We start from the raw sequence: 23,942 nt of genomic DNA on the forward strand, positions 1-23,942 counted from the left end.
GCAGTTAAAAATGAAGATCGAATGATTACGGGCAGTGTTAAAGCTTGTGTCCTTCACAGAATCGATTAACTCTGAACAAAAAATTTAGACACATTTTAGGCTAGTGACTTAAGATATGACTATATAGAATATATACAAAAGGTGGGCTTTCCAGTTTTATGCATAATCACTTTAAGCCTGCTTTCTTTCTAATGGCCAGAAGGGGGCGACTCATAAGGTCACACAATAAATCAGGTTGTATCAAAGTATAGGAAAGTGACCATACTAGATTTATGAAGTTTAGTTTGACACGTTTTTACATTTTTATGCTTTTTAAAGTTCATTATAGAATGATAGGTGATATAATAAAGAATGACAGGTAGCCTTTGCTCCAGAGCGGGTCTGCTTTCTGGTTGTTACTCTTTGTGTGCGTTGTCTTCAAATTCTCAGCAGAATCTGCTCTTTGCTCATAAGGCCCAGTTTCAAAACACCAAAATAGTGAGGTTCCAAAACTCAAAGCTTCAAAACAGAACTGACAAATCAATGGGTGACGTAATGGTAGCCATGAATTCATCTTTTACTCTGGCAGGGGTTCTCAAAGCTCTGATGACTGAGTGCCAATTTATGAAACCGGCATATGATTGAGGGCTGCACAGGAAGAATCCATCCATCAAACAAAATAACTGCAAATCCAATGATTTATTTCTCTTTTATTTCTTTAAATTTTTTATATTTATTTTTAAATTACTTACTTTTCAAAAGAAAAACCTTTCTGGTAGTACAGGACAACCTGGAGAAAGGTCACTAAATTCTTAACCTGACACATTTGTTGGGGGCGGAGTTTTGAGTCCAGCACTGTAACAAATATAGGCTGAAGCATTGGCCCTTGTTTCCCTTCATATGTGCGACACCAAGTAGTCAATAATCAGTCAGTCTATAGTGCTCTAGGTTCATGTTTCAAAGGGCAAATGTTACTTTTAGTTAACGTTTGAAGTTTGTCTGTTGTGGCTGTTTCTTCATTCTATGAAATCCTTAAGAAAATTTAGGCAAAGATTTTGTGTTGCTGGGCTAACAGCTAATCCACTACCAGTTTTTAATTTAAACTGTATATTATTTATATTATTTTTACATAATTGGAGTTAAGAAAACAATTATAGCAACATAACGAGAACTTGTTTGATATAATGGATTAGGCTAAATATTATAAAATTGTTTTTGAAATTTAGCAAGCTCTCCAGGATATGTTGTATTCACATATTAGACAAAATACTAGACATGATTCCTTTTGTATTGTTAAAAAAAAGATTAAAGATGGTCAAATGTGATGGAACTGTAAGTACTGCATTTATTGAAGAGCTACCAAAAAGGGGAAAAAGGTCAGAGCTAGCAAACCCAACTTATCTGTCAGTTAATAGGCTCGTTAGCTTTGTTGCTAACAAGGCACGCAGTTTATACAATTGCACCGTCTTGTTTTATGACCACACACACTATGTTTGGCACTTTATCCCTAGACAGTCTTTATTTGAGCATTTCAAGCTAAAGTAGATTCAGCCACACCTGTTTAAAGCTGGATTCCTTTATTTTGAAATCTGTAACTCTCTATACCTTAAAGTGAGGATGGTGTTTCCTGGTCAGTTGGTTTCACTCCTTCCTTTGTGTAAATGTTTATACAGATTATAATGATGCAAAAGTATGCTGCTGTGGCTGGGCCCTAACAGAGTTATATTTAGTCTGACTTTCATTGCCAGGATCCTTCACGTTTAATGTGAGGAGGTTTGTCAAAGCATCATATATTTATGTGGAACATTTGCTGCGTATGGGGAAGGGGAAAATCAATTTCCCACCCCTCTTGATAATTTTTTTTCAGTGTGTACTGGAAAAATGTCATAGCAGGTCTATTATTTTTTGAATGGTAGTCAGGCAGCTGTCTGTCTATATATTTAACATATTTTTGAACACATCAATCTGTCAATAAATTCAGGCAATGACAGTGAAAGGTGATGAAAAAAGCAATAGCTAAAATTAAGCGGGGTACTGGCTTGTATACTCTACTGATTTAATTCCTCCTCTCCACTTAACAGTCTCAGACACCTTGTCATTAGCCAGTAAACCTTCTCAAAATAAATCCAATCCCATAAATCTACCTCTGAAGGAATCTGATACTTTTAAAAAGTGACAGCAACTGACCTTGAGATTTATTTTTGTCACACCAGAAACTGTCTCCCTCAGCAACGAGAGATGTGCCTGTCCAGATGGTTTTGTGTGGCATCGTCTTGCTAATTGTCAGTGATGCCATCAAAGGGATGTAGCAGACCTGACAACTTAGCTGATGAGCAATAAGATGAGTATGAGGGGGGAAATTAGAGCCAAAAACATGTGACAGTTATTTCGTGCAGCCTACCAGTGCTTTTAAGCACTTTAAGTCGTTTGGCTTCTTTTGTTTCCTGCAGACTAGAATAGAGTAGAAGGCAAAGCTATTATTATTAAACTGGGGTTCAAAATAGTCATTACTGTGTAATTATAATGTCTAATTGCATTTTGCGGGCTATAAATATCTCTGAACGTATAATAACGCTGAAGGAATAGGCCCATAATAGTATGCTGCACTGGGCCTCTGAATACTGTCTCTATGGTAATAATATGTTACACGTTTTTTGAAGCTATCACCTGTCTAAGTTCACTTTAAAGTTGAATAGGCTGCAGCGCAGAAGCACAGCGGTGCGTCCCTGGTGACTGTAAAACATGCAAGACAAAACATATGACACAGGGGATAATCCTGACCTGAGACTGACATGTGCTAAAGTACATTATAGTCATTGCCGGGATAAAGGTCACATTGACTTCTGTTATAAATTGGAGAGGACAGCTCCAGCATACATGGAGTGTCAAGTGTGAGGAGGTCTGAAAGAAAATCTCTCGGATGTTTCAGGACACACACGCAGGCGGACAGACGGATAAAAGTGTCTACGTCTCGCTCTCACTTGTGATTAGCACACTTAATCATCGCATTAAAAGAGAAGTCTAAGCTAAGTTCATCACATAATGGAGATGCACTCGTAGGTTTTTGCTGCCTTTACTTTCAAACCTGGTGGTGGTCATTAAAATAACAGATAAAGGTGGGATAACAGCTAAAGTTGGAGTTTATTATTGTTACTGTTTATACTTAATGAGTAAATTCAGGGTCTCGACTATTCTGCGGCAGGGAAAAAAAGTGCATTTACATATTCATTTGAGGCATGATAGTCTTTTGACTAAGAATACCCTGCTTGAAACGACAGTAAGCACAAGAGCAGACTTTTGCTCTGAGATACAAAGGGAAATGACTTGAAAGGAAATAAGCAAATGAATGCAATGCCTCATTAGGCGGGTTTTATTTGACCGTAGCCAATTAGAGAGCATCTGTAATTTAAAACAGTCAGCCTAAAAAAAGACTCAACGAAGAACACATTTCTCTCATGGGACTGAATCCTTTGCCTTGTTTTCATTCAAATTATTTTTTACCAGTGACATTTTCTATTTGAGTGAAAATAAATAATACACAGAGGACACTGGAGTTCAGAAATATGCAGATAGGCAGACTGCGATATGAGTTTACAAGTTTAGATTTTTAAAAATGCCCGGTCTGAGGGATTTCGCAGAGGTCAAGGTTGCTTGCCGAGGTGTTTGGCCTCGCTCTCGGCTGGCTGTGCTGAATTGTTTCGCCGTTGCTTTGTGATCAATATCCCTCCCTCTGTCTTAATCAGCGACCCGCTGAGGTATTTGCGGGCTGTTACCTTAATGACACAAAGGTGCGCTTTGAAAACAGAGCTGCAGTCGAGGCAAGACTGACAGCTGGTTTAGCCATGAATCACACCTGAGTGCAGATTAACGTGGCGCTTCTCGCAAACAGAGACAGCACTGAAATATTGATAGGGAGAAGTCGTTTCTGGGGCTTGTGCGAGTGATCCGCAAAGATATGACCAAAACACGATCCCAACTGCTTACTTTGCAGGGAGAGCCTCGTGAAAAATAGTAACACCTGTATTGCTTATACTGGTTGTTAAGCATTGGAATAAAATTTTGTGCAATATGCATAACCAAATGCTGGAATAATGAGCCATCTGTATGTGTGGTCCCTTCCTTGGAGATGCCAAGAACGGCACCATCTGTGATGCAGCTACCAGCTGTTTTCCTTCTTATTACATGTTTATTAAAAGCTGAAGTTGTCCTCTTCAAGAAGAGGAAAAGAGAGCATGGGTGGCAGTGTTGGTTATCTGATTGCCTCCATCTCCATTAGAAACAGACTTGAGCTCTATTCCTGGTCCTATAAAAATACACTTACTGTTTCAACAGAACAGAGGGAGTGCTAATTAAATACTCCTTCTTTTTCATCAGCGACTCGAAGGAAATTAAGAGAACAAACACAAGATTGACTGGCAGCAAAGCAACAAACATAAAAGAGGATGAATGAATCAAATCCACAAGGGCTGCAAATAAATAAATAAATGATGTCACTTACCCCACCTTCGCTTAGCCCTTTGGGTTTGTATTTCAAAATCCCTCAGCAGGGTTTGCGCATCTTTTCTATTTGCATTGTTTTCAATTTTCAAAACCTATTAGCAAGATATCGATCGACCACAATTGAGCATTTATGCACAGCAGGCAACCTACATCCCTCAAGTCAGAATCAGATCACATCTCCCATAATTGAGGGTGGCAGAACTGCAGACCACCCTCTGCAACTGTCAACAAATTTCAGGAGCTCAAACTAAGATGCGTCAGGGATGCATCCTGCACCGAGTGATGGACACTGAGAAGGAGAACTGGAAATGTCCATCAGCGTCCTCTGCCATGAGCTGAACAAGACAGGTCAGGTCTGAATAGACACTGACAAACCCAGAGTGGACACACTGTCGACGCAGACTAAAGCAATACCAAGGGACAAGTGACAGGCTGTTCTGATGCCTTACCTAACTGCAGCACACGCACGCGGGGAGTCAAAAATAGTGTGTGGCTGATCGGACACCCACATCCACACTAGTCTTTACGGACAGATGGGCCTCACACCCTGGAAAAGGATATTTAATAAACTACAGCGCATGGCTCAATTCAAAAAAGTCAGAATGCTGAAGATGGCACTGTATGTTAATATGTGTGATAAGAGTTACAAGCGCAGAATGTAGCCGAAAACAGCAAATTGATATTTCTGACAGTGCATCCATTTCTGAGGTTAGTATGTTCACTCTGCTCAATGCTCAATAAAACAAACAAAATGCCCTCTCTTTCTCTATAAACAATTACCTGCCATAGATTGTAACCTTATTGGATCGAGTGAAATGTTTGAAATAAATCATTAAAGGCACTGACAGGGCATTTATCTTCACTCTTGCTTTAATGCTCTGTGCACAACACACTGGATGAAGTCAGTCATGGGTGTTCTTTTTTTTTTTTTTCGAGTAAGCCGGGCCCCAGTGTGCCTCAGTGTGTGTGCTTGTAAGAGCACTGTTGCGTGTGTCAGTCCTCCTGTGGAGCCATGTTCTCAAAGCTCTTCATTTTGAAATCAAGCATGAATAATTAAGCCATTTCACAAGGCTGCTTTAACGATATATTACATGAGAAGAAATAGGTCAAGCAGCAGTGTAAGAAAGATTGTTTGTATGGGTTTTATCGGGTTAAAAAGTCGGTGTACAATGCTCCCCTCCCTTCTCGGCCCGCATGCTGTACTTACTCTGCAGGATGACTGACAGACCCAGATTCAGACTCATTTTCCTACACATATGAAAAGCTTTAATGACGAGTCATTCGTTTGTTAGGGTTAGATTTAGGTCATGGTGCCATTCCACCTGAGATAACAGGTCAACTTTAACCTTAACTAACCTTAATAATTTATTTTTAAGATGTCTATCTGATTTTTTTGCTATTGTTTTTGACAGACTTTATTTTTATAAAGAATGAGTCCGTAATCATAAAGCATTTTTTAAAATTAGACACATTGTAAAGAAATATCTTCTGGGGGTGGCATGGATAATAAAGACCGGAATAATACAATTATGACAACATCTAAGAGACTATCCAAGGTATTGTATTTACTTAAAGGTTTCCTGTTGCGTATTATAGTGAAGCCCCGTCATAAAGAGGCCCTAAATTTCCCCAGGAAATCCGGACTCATAACTATATGATTGTAGGTTATTTCCTTTAACCTTCCATAGTGTGAGAGGCGGGGTACATCCTGGAAAACTAATCGCCAAGTTCAAAACACAAAAACTCCCAAAGAGTTTTTAAATGATGGTGATTGCCTCCTATCCAGCCTCACAATGCAGTCTTTGCTGCTCTTAAAAGGAGCAACTTGTGGTCCAGAGCATTGCCATGACTGGAGAACTGACACTAAAAAGCTCCTTGTTCTTAATTAGTGACACCAGCAGCATTTGACAGAACCATGGGATGAGAATGTGTTGATTTTACAACTAGTAGCTAGCTTTGTCTGCCTGTTGTAAAGGGCTGGGTCTGTCATATGTTTTTTTTCTTTTTGCAAAAAGAAAACATCTGCTTGCTTTTAAAATTAAGTTCAAGTGAAACGAAGAGCTGGAAGATCATAAAATGATCTGTAGAGCAAATGCAAACTGCAGAGCCAGATTTTATTTTTCAGTCTGTTTATCACCAAACACGACTCGTTTACACATCAGATCCACTGTACCTATATTTAAAAAAAGGCTTTAAGGAGTCTGATCTTTGACACTGTGTCATAACCCACAACATTTGTTTTTCAGTATTTCTCTGGCCAGAACAAAACGTCTCTAAATCCTTTAGTTTTCGCTGTTTTGACAAGAGTTTATGACATGTCCCTGTTTTTGTGTTTAGTGCTGTTTACATTATGGTGCTACAGTTCTCAGATGTTTTTGTAATCATGTTCCAAAATGAAATCTGATGGCTTGTAAAATCTTTGTTAGAGTCTATCCTGTAAATCAGCACTACATAAATAAGATGAGGTGGCATGGTGATGCAGTGTTAGCATTGTGGCCGGCAGCAACAAACCCCTGGGTTTGAATCCACGGGCCAGCTTTGGCCTTTCTGCATAGAGCTTACATGTTCTCTCTGTGCCTGTGTTGGTTCTCTCCTGGTACTCTGGCTTTCTCCCACAGTCCAAAGACTTGCTTGTTAGGCTAACTAGTGATTCTAAACTGCTTATTGGTGTGAATGTGAGCATAAGTGGTCACCTGGCTGTCTCTGTCCAGGGTGTACCTTGCCTTTTGCCCCAGAATATCTCTGTCTCTCTTCCACAGCATGTCTTTATCCTGTTTTCCTTCTCTACCCCAACCAGTCGCAGCAGATGGCCCCGCCCCTCCCTGAGCCTGGTTCTGCCGGAGGTTTCTTCCTGCTAAAAGGGAGTTTTTCCTTCCCACTGTCGCCAAAATGCTTGCTCATAGCGGGTCAAATGATTGTTGGGTTTTTCTCTGTATCTATTATTGTAGGATCTACTGTACAATATAAAGCGCCTTGAGGCGACTGTTGTTGTGATTTGGCGCTGTATAAATAAAATTGAATTGAATTGAATTGAATAGTTGGAACAGGGTTCGAAACCACCATGACCCTGCTTGGTGACAGTGGTAAGGAAAAACTCCCTTTTAACAGGAAGAAACCTCCAGCAGAGCCAAGCTCAGAGAGGGGCATACATCTGCCATAACTGTTTAAGGCGGGGAGGAAGTCGGGACAAAAAACACACTGTGGCAGAGAGCCAGAGGTTAATATTAGCTAAATAAATGCACAGCAATGACAGTATATTCTTCTGCACATACAATTTCCGATGTGCAAAAAGCCTTAGACAATACAGAATCAAAAGTAGTCACCAAAATAACAGGAGAAGGAGTGTGAGGCATTAACACCTGTCAAGAAAAGAACAACAAGTACCCACTTGTCAAGCACCAACCTTAGGTACAAAGTCTAGTTCAACAATATCAGAATGGTGTCTGAGTCTCTATGGAGTACTGTAAAATTGTGAAAAGGAGTAAGTTCTGACTAATGTGAAAAAAAGCTCCAACGATCTCTGTCATCTGTTACACCGAGCCCCGAGGACAAACACGCCGAGTCCCGCAAAGCTCCTTTAAATGTGCTTTCAACAACAACACACACATCAGCTTGTTCACCTACTTTTAACAAAACGGTTTTCTTCTCACACAGGACGGGCCCACATACTGTCGTGTGTGTATATAACCACGGGTAGCCTTTTCTTCTCTCTGTGTTTAGATTAACTCTTTCATTGCAAACATTATTTATAACTCACGCTATTCATCGAGACGTCTTAGTGTCATCATGAAAAATCCACAACCACGGCGTCATTTGAAAAATGTTAGATGATGTTTGTATCTGTTTATATGATCACAGATTACTCTTATCCTGTTTCATGTGTGTGTGCGTGTTATTTTTTTATCCCTCAGTCTTGACATAAGTTCATATTAAGCGTGCATCATTAAATTGCTGAAATGTAGTCCTGCTCTCAGAAATTTTATTTTTAACCACTTGTCAATCACGCAACTGGAAACTTCAGTTATTTCCACAGAAAATGTAATAGCTCTTTGGTTTTTTTTAAGGCTTTGGTAAGTTTTCACAAGCATTACAAGAATTACATCTTAAAATCAAGCAGCTGCTTTTGACTGCATGCATATGTTGTTGCACTGCTTTGAAAATAGTGAAACCAGACTTCAATCAGAGGCTGTCCATTGTACATGAAATTTCATCTTTTGATTAAAGACAGGTTTGGATTTTCAGACCATCCTCCTTTTATCATGACTAGAACATTATAATTAGATTCCCTATTGTGGAAAGACTGTAACTAAATAGTTCAGCCACAAAATATGAATGCACTCAGTCTCGTGATATTGGAAACATTCTTAGGTTGAGCCCAGATTTCACTCGAATGGATAATTGACCAGTGCGGATCCACAAAAAGCTCGGGTGTTTCTAAATGTTCCACATTCACAGGCGGTAGCTTGTCAATCTCGTAACGTGAGCAGATCTGTGAAGTCTCGACGACGGTGCTTGTTTGGGTTCACTTTGAACTCGCTCTGTTCTTGTGCATCGCTGTCTGTCAAATATTTTCTGAGTCTGTTGCATTGTCTTAACAATTATGAAATAATTTGAAAGATTCCCCTGGATCGTGTTTGCATGGCAAAGCTTTAGAGGAACTGTGTCGAAATTGTTTTCACATTTCCTGTTCTGACCTGGGAAAAAGTGTCCATAAATCTTCTTGGAGAGTTTATAATATCTATGATGATCAAACAGGAAAAAATGCGATAATTCCTGTATGAAAACAATGGAAAATCTTGACACATTTCACACTCAGATTTTTTAAACTACACTTTTAAGTGCTGGTGAACTGTGTGAGCTCATATGCAGCCAATTAGATAAATCTGAAATGCTAGAGAGTGGGAGAAGACGGACACAAATGTCAAAGATGGAGAAAAAAAGAAATAAAATGTCTTAATTGCAGTATTGTCTTCTATCTCGCTGCACTGGCTCAAACCAAAGAGTTGCGATTCATTTTCTTTAAAGGCCATTAGTTTCACAAAGAAACAAATCAGGGAATTTGAAAGACATCCATTCATTTTCTGGGCATATTAAACATAACAAATAGGGTCACTTTGGGTCAGCAAAACAAGCCGTAAAAACACAATCAACATATTTATATTATAAGATTTAGGAAACAGTTACGTCTTTACGCAATCGGGATAAACGATGTAGCATTAACGTTGTGTTTCCAATATTCGCTATCCGTTAAGCTCGTCTGGCCTATATCATCTCCTGTGGGAAATATGTGCCTCTTTAGCTTTCAGGGCTTTACTGTGCTGTCCAAGCAGTTACTATGTCTCTGCTATTTGCTTCCTTTGTACGGTGTGTTTATTGAGATGCACATGATGAGGCGAGACCAAAATAACATGCTGAAAGATGCGAAAGTGTTCCAGTTGGCTAGGGGAAACTGAAAATCCACTTCAAGCTATATATTTTGCTTAAATTAGTAGCTTGTGAAGTATTACTGACTTTAATTTATTTTAGCTATTTAGATCCATATCGGGGGTCACGGTTATCGTATAATGTTCTTTTTGAAAAAAATGAGAACTGTTTTTTCAGACACCGATATCAAACATGTGAAACTCCTAACAGCTGTCTGTTATGCAGTTTTATTTCAGTTTACAACACCGACTGTATGTGAGGCACACCGTTCAAGGTTAACCTCAAACTTCACTCCAAAAGCGGTGTTTGACAAGCTCTGAATGGTCCAAAATAGACTGCGAAGATGCTTCAAACCCTCTCAAAGTAAAAACTATGAGAGGTCAGAACTTTGGCTGCAGTCAAAAGACACTTGGTTGAGCCTCTTTGTTGACAATAAATAAAAGACTGATTTTGTTGACACTCCAAAAAACAGTGCTATGGGTGACTTCCAAGGAATGTGGGCACATTTTTGGTTTCAGAGCTGACTGATCGGGATTACATGGGTGTCAAAGCTCAAACAAAAATTTAAAGAATGTAAAAACTCTGTTTTTTGTTCTTTGTCGGAGACGCAGCCTCGCTTCGTGATGAGATATGAGGCAAAAGATTTACTGAATTAAGATCAGATTTCCAGCTTGGGAAACATCTGCTTGTGTAACTGGGAAGAATTTCAATTAGTTTTGTAGATTTGTTTTTTTCAGCAGTAAATTTGATATATGATTTTAATTCCACTTACGGTTTATAAGCCTGGCGTCAAAAACTAGTCAAGTTTTTTTTCCCTTTTTTTGATGTCTAGTTTCTCAGCATGTGTGCTCTATATTAACTTCACTGTAATGAGAGCCACAGGTGGCTGTGAAAAAGCACTAACAAGATATATGTTTGTCAGATGCGGTTACAGTGGCGGATCACGCTTAAGTGAAATCTGTTGAAGTTGTATCCCGGAAAATCCTCGGGTATCCAGGCATAAAAACTGCAAACACGAGAGGAAGAAAAAAGCTCATCAAGACTTAAAGGATGGCAGATTCAACCATCTGCATGTGTGCGCTGCTGACGCATGAACGGTAGGTAAAAAGTTGTAAACACAAGCGCTGATCAGAAACTTTTTTTAACCCGCCAGTCATGCTCCAGCACCAGATCCACATGCATGGATGGTGTGTAAAAAGCTGTAAATACAAGTGCTGATCAGAAACTGTTTTGTTTTTACAGCTCGGTGAATGAAGGTGTGGAGATACAGGATACAGTAGGTGCAGGCGGCAGCGGAGCGAGGCCATTCTGGGAGAGATAAGGTGAGTTTGTGGTGGGCGCTGGTGTAACGGCTGTCACCGCACATGCATGCTTTGTGTACACACAGGGTGTTAAGAGCTGTCAGACAGGTATGGCTCAGGCTTGATCTGAGACGTGATTGATCACACAGGTTCAGGTGGAGTTCACGGGAGGTCTCTGGTATCATTGGCGAAATGAGTGACAGACACAAAATAGGGTGATGGAATATTATCAGGAAGCCATTTGTAATGCGGGGAGAGCCTGGATCTCAAAGGGGTGTTGTCTCTCTGAAATGAAGTCATCCATCAACTCAACTTCATATTTGATTAGGTCACGAGTCGCTTTTAAAGAGAAAGAGAGTCTTTACTATTACGCTCCTTAGCCATAGAGTATTTAAGGCAAAGAAATGTTCTGTTTAAAGTGAATAAAGTTTAAAATGCTTTCTGAGATTGTCTCAGAAAAATCTGGCAACATACAAATCCCCTTCCTGGAAGTAGAGCAGAGCTACTAATACTTTTTTTCCTACCACTTTGTCACTTTTAGAGAATGGGATCAAATTAGAAGTAGAATAAAATGTCATGTTAGCAGTGGTGATGATTTTCTTTGTTTTATTCAAAAAGGAAAGTTTGTAGTATTTTGGAGTGTTGGTCAGGGAAAGTAAGCATTGTGATTACATCAGTGTGAGCATTTTTTCTTTACTCTTTTCCCTCACAGTTTGCAGACTACACTCAAATAAAAAAGTCAGTCTGCTCGGTTTTCACTGTAGCTTTGCTGCTTTTACTTTCATCATACACTTTATCAAGAAAATAATTGGCAGATTAATAATTATAATAATAATAATGATTAATAATGAAAGTATTCGTAGGTTGCAATTCTAAGAGGGAGTAACTAAGTCTAATGTGATCTTTATGTAAACAGTGTCCTGAAATGTCAGTTTTTGCTGTGTGTTTTGTAATTATCGATTCAGGACCCTTTTGCAATTTGATTATTCACAGTGCCATCGAGATGGCCATACATAATCTCAGACCAATTACACGTTCATAGGGACTTTATGAAGCATTTACAACGCATATAAAGCATTTTTAGACCAGGCCTCCAGAACTGCATTCAGCCTGGAAAATATTAACCGAAACAAAAAAAACAGTTTTGTGCATTTTGATACTCCTGCAAAGAGCGGACTGTTTTTTGGAAGCAGCCTGTTCAGATAAGTAGGTTTATTCCAACATTCAGCGAGTTACTCGGTTAAACCCACACAATAACCGTGTGTCTGCGGCAGTTCATTCATATCTGCTGGAGATCTTACAAACTTGTCTTTCATCCAGCGAGCAAAGCGGAAGCTGCAGGAAAGGCTCTAAAAACAAGAAAAGCTGCATGAAAAGGCGCCGAGCACAGAGTGATAGAAAGCAGCAGCCCAGCAGCACACAGCCTGTGCTCCCGTCTCTTTTCTCTGGCCTCTGTTCCTTTAATAAACTCATGGTTATCTAGTGTAACAAATGTCTCGCTGCCATCATCAAGTCCAGGCGAGGAGGGAGGAGTTTTTAATGTTCAGTTTGTTCTATGGATCGATGTCTGCTGGCATCGCCTCTCCCCTCGCCTGCACCGTGCGTAATATACTGTACCATTACCAAACGCTTTTTACGCGCATTCCTAACACATTTTAGCCACCGAAAACAGCCTGCGGGACTGACTGACACGCGTCGATCAACATATGTGGCACTGATGGACACAAACGGATCGTGAAAGAAGAAGATTCGCAGCCCGTAGGAGGAAGAAGAAGGTGAAAGAACGATCCCGATTTAACATCTGTTCCCCCCCACCGCTCTCTCTAAAAACGATTCCTAACTGGATTTTTTTTTTAATATAGTGAGAGAGGCTGAAGTAGTCGGAGAGCCACAATAAAGACTCACACACACTCTCTGTCTATGCATGGACTATCGTAGACCGCATTCAGTTTTCACCTGGGCACAGTAGTGAACTGCGACTCCAGAAAAAAAAATGCCACGGAGGAAACAGCAGGCACCCAAACGGGCTGCGGGTAAGAGATTTTTTTTTTTTTCCAAAAAAGAACCTGTTTTAAAATGAGTGTGAGATTTGTCGATATTTGTTTTACGATTCTGCGAATAGCGTGTCTACAACACAGGGTTTCCCTTTCAAACTTTTATCATGTGGGACCCCCGAAGAGATACGAATCAGATCCTTCCGTTTAGTAAGAGATTGTCCCGAGGAGTCCCATCAGAGCAGGTTTTCTATAAATGTACATGTGTCTATGGGTTACTATATGTCATGTAGAGAAGAACGTGAACGCAGATAAAGTGAATTTAATAATACGGAAATGAAACTAATTCTCATTTCACTCGGGACCTTCTAGACGCCCAGTGAGGGGGGTTCATCAGGGACCTCAGACACCAGTTTTTGGTATCAATTACTGTAAAAAGTCAAATGTTATAAAACAGTAGAGCAAGACTTGCAGCTTTAAGAGCACTTCTGGGATGATTAATCAGATTAATAATGGAAAACACTAGAAAGGAAGGACAATAAAGCCTTCTAGGTGCCCCCCACCCCTCCAAAAAAGAAAAAAATACTCATACCATGTCAAGGGGCATTTATTCATTCATTGATCAGAAACTTTCTTTGCCCATACTTTTTTTTTTTTTTTAACCCTCTGTCACTGCATTTGATTTGACCCGCATGAAGTGTGGAGAGGGGCTGAAAGATGTGGAGCTGCTGGATCCGTAGCAGATGAACTCTGTATGAACTCTTCATAATCTTATGGACAAATGGAGAATGGGTTACACTCGCTCACACACTCTCTCTCTCTCTCTCTCACACACACACACAGAGGCACCCATATACACTCCATCCTTGCTGCTGGCAGGCAAAACAGGATGTGCACTCACACACTTCCACAACACACGCATTTTTACTTTTTGTGAAGCGGGGTAATCTAGTCAAATGCTTATGTACATTCTGCTGTTTGTTAAAGCACACAAACGCCGCAATATGGAGGCCCGTGCAGTGTGCGCTGGAGGCCAGCATGTTAGTTGTAAAACGGTTTTGTAAATGTTTGTGTTTACAGCTTCTCTTTTTTAATGCAGCACTGTAGGGATACTGAATCTCAGCTTTTCTATCCCAGAGGACCCCCCAAAAATACCACTAAACTTAATTTTTGCTTATAATATTTTTAAAAAAAATCTAAACTACACAAAAAGGTCACAAATTACCTTTGACCGCTTTTTAAGCAGCATTAGCAATTGTGCTATTTAATGTAAATTATAATGTTCCCAAAAAGGCTGCCTCATTACGATCGAGCCGGTGCATTAAAACTAGATTGATCAAGGGTATTTCAGCGTTTGAGGATGCAATTACTTGGTTGTGGTGTGCTGAGAAGTTATCAGTCTTTATTATGGTTGCGGATGTAGCAACCAGATGGTGATTGTTCGCTGCCAATAATAGCGTCTCTTTATACCCGCTTAAGATACTGAGACCCTTATCTGCCCGGCACACTCTCAGTTTACACACACACACACATAGACACTCGGTGCCATACAGTCACACACTAAATATTTTTCCCACATTTCAGTCGCCAAAAGCCCTCTTTTCTTAAAAACAATGCCCCCAGTTTTATTCAGAGAACTTTTGAGTAGATGCCTAAGTGATCCCTTTACACGCTCTCAGCTGCCTCGCCTGTACTCTGGTAAATGTGTCAGCCCTATAGAGAAATAAGCCTTCCAGAAGAGTTTCTTCATTGTTGAGGTAATTGTCTCCTCTTTGACAGGCACATTCATCAGTGGCTTAATGGTCAATCAAAAGTTGGCAGGCAGAGTGTTTTCATTCTTTCCTATCCACTACATTAGGAATACTTAATCAAAATGTCTCCCGGTAATGGCTGTGAAGAGTTCATGACTGACTGATCCGTTGTCTGTGCCGATAGAAAATTAACAGCTCGGCACTGGAGAGATGTGGGCCTGCAGATAAACAAATTGTGCATTAATATTTCATCTTCAAGACCTGGGATGTGCTATCAAGCGGTGGAATATTCCTGGGCTGTGTTGTCATTTTTCTCGCATTCTTTTTTTTTTTTTCCTCCTGTATTCTTGAAGGCTCTTTGCAGCTGTAACTCATTTCACTTGATGACTTTACTGGGGTTACAGAGAGTGACGACAAATTGATTACCTGGCAGAGCAAGAATGGAGCGAAGAGAGGCGCAGGCTGACAGTCATGTTATAATAATATGTTTAATGATGTGTGGAGGGGGAACAAGGAGAGAGGAGTATTGAAATAAGAGCATGGAAGATGCAAAGGAATAGGTTTCATTTTTGTAGGGCTCTTAAAGATGCAGTATCCCCCCCTTGGTAGGAAATAGTGTTTTGCAAGGTGTTGTGAGGGGGTAAAAAAAAAATCGCAATTTCCAGCTCGAGCATTTATTCAAAGGACATGCCGCACTCAGGGCTCTTGCATTCTCTACTGGGGATTGTATTATTAATAGGCGTATTTGTAAATGTGAGACCACAGTTGTATCTGATTTACTTCCTTTACATACAGGGTTTGTGTGGTAATTTAAAACGCCAATTACTCACCAGTCCGGGATAGGATGCACTAAACCTTTACTTTATTACTGAGAAAACATCACTAAGGCCGAGGCCATCAGGCTGCAGATTCCAGGATGAAATTTGTGTATCGGCTTTATATATGGTGTAAACGTAAAGCCCTATAAGTGCACGGGATGCATTTTTGAGTGAAGGGAGCCATATGTTATTTTGCGGCCGTGGGAGTATTCCTCTTTCTGTTTTTTACAATAGCTCTCTGCCTCAAACTGTTAGCCCAATTTGCTGTTAACAAGATAAATTGGAGAACAGACAAAGGCATTAAGTGTTGCAGTGCCAGCTAGTGACTGACAGCAGCTTGTGGGAATTGGCTAGCAGAAATTCCTCCTAAGTGGTTTGTTCAGAAAACATCCTACGATCAAGGCAGATGTTGTTTATCCAGTTTAGGTAGAAAAAGGAAGTCCATTTTGTATGACAAAAACTGGGAGGAAAATGGCAGCAAGTACAAGAGTGTCTTATTGTATTTTTTAAAACCCCATTACTGCTCTCGTTCCTCTGTATTCACTCTCTTTTGTCTAAAGCCTTTGTAGCGACTTTTTTTCTGTGATTTTTCTTACATTTATTCCACTAATTAAGATTAAACAGGAATGATGGTCTTGCTAGATTGAAGTTTTTTCTATAATTTAACTGATCTAGTGTATGCCTGTTTTTTAATATTTATCCTGTGACTATGACTCCAGAGTACGGATTTGACTTTTTGCAAACATTGCTTTTTGACATACTGAGCTTCTCCCTATACTTGATACGGTTGCAGCATCAGGCTAAGTTAGGAATCTATGCAAGACACAACATATAGTGACTGCCCGACCCTTCTACAGAGTACACCCCATAATCTTACTGGTGTTCCAGAGAAAAGACACAGTGCATGACAACAATGAGGCAAACCATCTTCTTGGCCTTGGAAATCATGTGATTGTTACTGCTCAAAAAAAAAAAGCCTCCATGTGCCTTTTTTGTCATTTTGATACAGAAGATAATGAAAGTTTGTGCAGAATAAGATGCAAAAAGCCTCCCTTTATAATAAAAAATATGTAGTAGTCATTTTGTAACAGTGCTCATTCTGAGTGCAAAACTCTTGTTTGAATAGTTACCAAAGGATATTATCATTAGCACTCATTAAATCAGTGTATTTGTCTGCACCATATCTCTGTGAATTTATTTCAGCAGGGCAAATATTTTGTTTTGATCAAATCCAGCCTTGAAATTTTGTTTTCTTATGAGCAAACCTGACTCTATATGCACACTTTGTTGCAAAGCTTGCAATTCTCTAACTTGCAGCCGCTCCCCATAGAGATATCCTTTAATAACTTTCTCCTCATCAGCTAGTTTTCTTGCTGTATATTCTCGCCACGGTGGGGGAAAAAAAAAAGGGGGGGGGTAGGATCAAGTCAGGTGGTTCCAGTGTGATCTCGATGCATTTTCTCCTGCGTGCTAGTTAGTTGACAGGTGTAGATGGCTAATAGTTTGGGAAGGCTTTTGTTTGCGTGAGAGGCAGACAGTGTGGTGCACTGTCTAGGTGATAAGAACCAAGACTCCTGTGCCCTCCAGCACAGTGATCTCTCTCCTCCGCGCTGCGCTCTCCTGTGTGGAAAAAACAGCCTGTTATGATTGGTCTCAAGGCAAGTGCCTGTGCAGTGTTGCACCTCTCTACAGCAACTGCTCATTCACCTTGCCTTCCCTCAGAGACCTGCACTAGTTTCCAGGCAAATGACACAATTTGATATGCCGTTGGGGTGATTCATGTGGATAATGTTTCCATGTGATCATCACTGCAGAAAAGAGACTATTTCTTGTTATGTTTTTTTTTTTTTTTTACTCATTAAGTCTGACAATAACTGGAATATTGGGAGAGTTTATTGCAAGGAGGCTAAAACTCATTATTTCTGCTAGACATTCCAAGTACAAAAGAAATTATGTTATGGTATTTTGTCCAGGTCCCTAAAGATGTAATGATTTACAGAGGAAAATAGGGAGGAGACTTTATAGCTTTGGTTGTTCATTTATGTGGATTTAGAGGATAAGAATGCAAGGCGGGTTTACAGTTAATACAGTAGCGCTGAGGACCTGGTATTGATTACACAGAGGAGGTATGGTGTGTCTTATATGGTTTATGGTAAAGCGGACTGCAGCTCATATGCTTTGTATTATTGTAATGATATACATTCCTACCATAGTTTATGCCGCTTTGTCAGGACATCGTCTGTGTCCACGCAGAGTCGAGAAGATGTAAGTGAAGAGATCCATCTTGTAGTTGTTGACCTACATGTGTAGTCAGTCAGAGAGCATACATGTTGGCCATATGGTTAGGAGGTTTTTATATACAATCACAGCCGGATCAGGTTAACCTAACCTGAGAGGCTTTTCAAAGCTCTTAACATATTATGTTTCTTAAAAAGAGGTCCTCTCCAGATTTAAAAATCACATCTGCTCAGGTTTCAGGGGTGGGGACCATCTGGGGTTCCTGCGCTGCTTTAGCTCAGCAGCAACGTGGCTGATAGTTTCAAGTAGAGAAAGATCCCCATTTAGATGTTTTTCACCGGTTCCTGTGTTAAAAGTTTACTTTAACTTATATCATATATCTTACAGTGATGTAAAATGCCCAGTAATGAATGAATATGACATTTCACTTCAATATGTGAGCACCAAAAAAAAGAGAAAGCATTAATCTTAAGTTATCCGCGGTGTACCTGATTTGCTTCTTATCAAATCCTTAATGAGCTTCAATTAAGATTTATTATGCAAATTAACCCTCGGCTGCTACTGACTGCAGGAGCAGGAGCTATGACAATATTGTGCTAATGGTGTGATCTGTAACAATTACAAAGGTAAACTGCCTTCACAGTGCATGCTCCACGAGCCTCTGAGAGGTCAGACCACTAAATATGCGTTCAGGTGTTCTGGAGGTTTGGAAAATTGTTTATCAAGTCTTTATTAATTAGTCTTTTGGATAGCAGTAGATAGAAATGTGATTGTTTCCCTGATATGCGATGTGTTCACAAGCACTGCTGCTGCTTATAGCTGCTTTTTTTATATAGTGTTTGCCAGTATATGTATTTATTTAGCTAAACTTAAACAAAGGAAGGCAAAGGGTAGAGGAAATCTGACGCTGTAAACTAAAAGAAGTTGACAGAGCTTAAAAAATAGGCAGCTAGCTGTATTTATTTTATTATAAATGAAATATTTTCAAAATAAAAAAAATATTCAGGTGTTTGATTCCAGCTGAAATCAAATGCTCATGAATTTAACTGAAACTATTTCAGGTAATATTTCTCTCTCTGTCTCTTAAACACAAAAATAAACGTGCAGCATTGTTATTCCAACACTTAAGGCCTGGACAGGTAATGTGTCTAATTATCTCATCAAGTTAATTAGTGGAATTAATATTCATTACTTTTTGCTCTTGCGTTAGGAGCTTTCTTTTCACATTGAAACGAATGTCAAAATGTACACGTGCTGGTCATCAACTCAGCAACTTCACTCGTGCTTTTACAAGTTAGCTGTTCTGACTTAAAGATAAACAAATCGTAAGCTAGACACTAAATATCCTGTGGGGAGAAAAACAAAGAGCTCGCAACGACAGAACATCGTTAATGTCCATAATCTGCTCTGCAAACCCAGAACCTTATCAAGAGGCCCGCTCTGGACCCTGCAGTATTCATCCACAGTATAGAGCATACCACCCACAAACATGCACCAAATAAGTACAGTGATGTATACTTCTAAGTGGTAATTACCTCATTAACTCAAAAAAGAAGAAAATGTCACAAGAAAATCTACATATTTATGTTAGTTGGTTTTTTTTGTTTGTTTGGTTTTTTCTCTTCTTAATTTATTTAATTACTTTCAGTGGCTGGGTTTACCTTCACCTTTACTGAGCTGCACATTACAAGCAAAATTCAAAATGCTGGCATACAGCCAGGCTCAGTGGGCATGGGTTTCATTTGAACTCTGGATGGGACACATTAGTCAAGGTCCTGGTGGTCCTGCCACAGGAAATTTCAAACAGTCCGTTTTATGCATTCCAGCAAATCTTTATGTACAAAATTTTCCATTTTCTGCATTCATTTAAATGGAATTTTTCTTTACTTATATTAACGAAATACATATTTTAACAACTATACCAAATAAATTGCAATTATTTATCATTGTTTAAATAATCCTGAATCCTAAGACACTCCAAATACAGGCCTGATTCACTCTTCTGTCCTTTTTGGTGTGTTTTTCTGGGGGAATCAAATAGTTTTAATGTGCATGTGGCTCCTATTCATATTTCATGATTATCTATTCATGAGCAAAATTTCTGCTCATCTTAAAAATCTCAGCATGATGAAAACATGTGGCACATATGTATCTTTGTTTTGTGATCCTCTTTGTGGACTCTCAGTAGCATTGCATATATTTTTTTCAAAATAAAAGTCTATGCAAACGCATTTCTTCTAAATATTAAGGAGGATGCATCCTTTGTGCCTCCCCCGTCTGAAATCCACACCTGTGCCACAGCCTTTGAGGTTATGACCAGAGGAATTGCTGCTGGACACTTTACTCTAGCACTGCATGAAGTTGTGAACCTTGCACCTTGTGTAACTTCATTTACCACGAGGCTGATGGCTTCCTGACAGCTTTATAGCCTACGTGTTTTATGAGTCGTCATGCAGCACAATTACATAGGAGCTAATTTGATGAATCAAGTCAATGTTCTGCCGGCTCTGTTGACCTTGGTGGCCTGTGATCGTCCGTCTCTCTTCGGGGGTCATATAGAGGCTTTCGCATTTTGTACTATTCAGTTACAGTTAGGCAGACAAAGAAAAATAGAATTAACTCGCACTTCTTATTATTGCCAATCAAGATTTGTAATGAGAAATTTTCTTGCCTTGTTTTAAATGTCTTTGGTAAACTTTCAAATGAATCAGTTAATTAGCCTATTTTGTATTCCATCGTATTGGAATGCAAAATGATTCCTGTGTTTCGGATCTTTTTCGTTTTAATACACATTATATAGACTCGGTTGTGGAAAACAAGCTGAAATGTCATTTGGAGGTATTTTGTAATCTTCATTCTATAATTAACTGCATTTAAACACCTTAAATTGTCTAATTTATACCGATGTGTTTCACTGGCATGACCGCAGGGACCGAATGCCCAAAAAGTAATAAAAGACCTGGCCACAGTTAAGATGGAATAATATAATTTTAATTTTTGTGGATTTTTGTGGATTTTATAAACTATCAAAACATCCCAAAAAATCTGCTGTAGTCAAACTGTTTTATATGTGAGTAACCACACAGTGGTTAGACTATCAGACGGTTTAACGAGATTTAATTAAATGATTTTAATGGTCATCTTACGTATTACTTGATACAGATACAGAAAGCTTAAATTATAAATTAAACACATAATGTAAAGTGGTGAAATAATAACTAATATTAGTCCCACTGATTTAGAAAACAGACAGCACTCTCATGATTCTGTGTTCTTAATGCTTTCAGTGACGTTATCTAACAAACTCTTCTCGTACTAGAAACACTGATTTAGGGGAGTAGAAACTTCAGCTTGCTAATTAGCACAGCTTTCAAATGCTGAATGGCTCATTTGACAATTTTTGTTAGCAGTAGACACGTTTTAATGTCAAACTGAATGTAAAGTGACAGGAATAAAGAGTTTGTTTTTTCCTCGTGGCGGGGGGTCCAGTGGATCATGCACTCTATTAAACACATTACCATTCGGCCCCGTGACACTTTGAGGTGCAGATTGGCTGAAACCTAAATGTGGTCGTGAATAAAGAATGACAATAAAGTTTCCACTTTACTGTGTAACTAATATTTCGTGTGTTTTTTAAGTTATTATGGTGATATTTCTATTTTGCGTTATTAAAACTGCCCCCAAAAATATTGTCAAATAAAAAACAATCGGTAAAGTGCTTCATTTTTCTCCACATACATAAAATTTGTCTATTTTTGTCGACTGAGTAATATTAGCCACAACCTAAGCATATCCTGTACGTCTTTACAGAGCGCTAAAAAAGAATTTCCTTCTTGAAAGCGTCACCATCGTCATCACGGAGACTCCAAAAGTAGAAAAAAATCAGAAAAACACACAAGTGTTTAAAAAAAACCTTAGAAGCAGATACTGTTTACCTGTTTGCCATAAAACTAAGAGACATTGCTCGGTAAAAATACCAAACATTTTCTTTGTTTTAGCTTTACTGCTGTACCTAAGCAGTGCCTGAGATTTGCACGGCATCGTGTTAAGAACCTTCTCCTTAGGGCTGTGCCTGCCTGTTTGTGTCTACAGTATGTGCTGAGCTAGTCTGTTGAAACAGCTTAATTGATACTCATTAAACAGCAGTGACAGCTTAGGTATCCATGATGAATGTTGAATAATTCTGTTGTACTTACAACTTGATTAAGGAGAAGCACACAACATGTCAGTGTTGTAGCCTATGGCTTGGTCTGTGTGCACTTACCAGCAATGATTTCTTATTGCTACCTGCAGTCTGCCTTTAAGTTAATCTCAAGCATTTGTGTGTGTGTGCCTGAAATAAACAAGTTTTCAAGCACTACATAAACAAGTATTAGAATTTCGCACGAGGATTAAAAATAGTTTTTACTTCATTTGACTTTGATTTTGATAGATTTTGCGGAGAGTGCAACACCAACCAATATACTTCATCTATAAATGTGAATAATGTTGACTTTTCTTTGTGTTTATTCAGCCACAGTCTGGCATTTTCATACAATAATAAAGTCAATGGATGTCAGGCAGATGAAAAATGTGCATCTTGTATTATTTCTGTTAGAAATTAAAGGCAATTGGAATTGGTTCAAAATTGACTGTCTTTGTAATGAGTGCATGACGAATGGTATAATTTAGAGAAGAAAATGAATGCTAGGGAACCAAAAATATTATTCTGCGGCATTTTATATGCTGTGATATTCCATGAAGATGAACTAATTTCACTAAATACCACATAAAATCTACTCATAATATTTTTCTACAGTATCATAAAACAGTGAGGATCAGGTCACCAGGGCACGAGGCAGATTCTCAAGTTAGTGTGATTTGATTTTTAGCGCTGTCTGTTTGTCTTTCTGTCAGCTGCTTTACGCAAAAACTACCTACCCGAATTTGCTGAAACCTGGGGGAGAGGTGGATTATGGGAGAAGAAACAGCCTATTACATTTTGGTTTGGATCCACATCACTTTCTTTTAAACTGGGAGACTAAGCACTGGCTTTGGTATCGGCCTGTGCTCTCTAAGTACCCTTCTAGGGTTTTGTTTGTTTGCTTTCTTTGACAGCCTTGGATAAAAAAAAAAGCTACATTAAAATCCTTATCATTTTCAGATTTCGAGGCCTGTGCAGCTTCTCAAATTGCTGACATCTGATTAAACCGACGTTCTGTTCCCATAAGAGAAAGAACCCTTTTCTCCATTTTGAGAGTAGATGAAAGAGGGGGAATTTCCGCAGAGGATGGATTTACAACTTTATCCTCACATGATTAATATTACACAGGGAAGTCTTTGTACAGGAAGCAGCATGTCTAATTATGGTCCAACTGTGTCTTGACTGAGAGCAAACAAAGACAGCCAGTAGGAACTACACTGACACGTCACACAAATGGTTCATGCGGGTGCGGGGTGATGTCATCGTCACCCAGATTTCATGATGCTAAGCCCACAACTGATTGAGCAACGGCAGAAGTCTGGCTTTCAGTATACTACGTCCAGCTGGCGACTGCCTCCTAGAAACTGTGGGCATATGGGTTTAGCTTCAATAAAACCCGACGGTGACGTGCATTTCCTTCTTTTTCATGTTTTCAAGGTTACGCATTTCCACCAAACACATAACCTCACCACTTATGACCTCACTGATGATAACTACAGTATGTCCACATTCGCCGTACTGTTAGGAGCAGATGCAGATTCATCACGCTCGCCCCCTCTACAAGAATTCCAGGGACTCCATGTCCTCCCACGTTTGCCTGTTCATCATATATCTCAGCCCAGACATTCAGGAGGTTGCTAGCCAGGCCAGCCATAAGTCTTCCTGTCCATCAGGACGGCACCGTGTTTCTCTGCTTGATTTTCAGCTGTTACTTGTAAACCAGAACAGCATTCTTTAGATTAACAGAGTGACAG

At 39.4% G+C, this 23,942-nt stretch overlaps 1 protein-coding gene across 1 annotated transcript in view; it reads left to right on the top strand.

Moving 5' to 3' along the window:
- tshz2 (teashirt zinc finger homeobox 2) overlaps positions 1–23,942 on the top strand; it is a 107,307-nt gene that overhangs the window by 55,243 nt on the left and 28,122 nt on the right. Inside the window, exons 3-6 of the mRNA XM_005448379.3 lie at positions 10,826–11,000; positions 11,146–11,225; positions 12,864–12,979; positions 13,067–13,237. Of these exons, the coding sequence (XP_005448436.1) occupies positions 13,198–13,237 (40 nt within the window). The 5' untranslated portion in view covers positions 10,826–11,000; positions 11,146–11,225; positions 12,864–12,979; positions 13,067–13,197. The remainder of the gene's footprint in view (positions 1–10,825; positions 11,001–11,145; positions 11,226–12,863; positions 12,980–13,066; positions 13,238–23,942) is intronic.

The sequence above is a fragment of the Oreochromis niloticus genome, linkage group LG20 (assembly GCF_001858045.2).
Source record: "Oreochromis niloticus isolate F11D_XX linkage group LG20, O_niloticus_UMD_NMBU, whole genome shotgun sequence".
In the NCBI taxonomy this organism is placed as follows: domain Eukaryota; kingdom Metazoa; phylum Chordata; class Actinopteri; order Cichliformes; family Cichlidae; genus Oreochromis; species Oreochromis niloticus.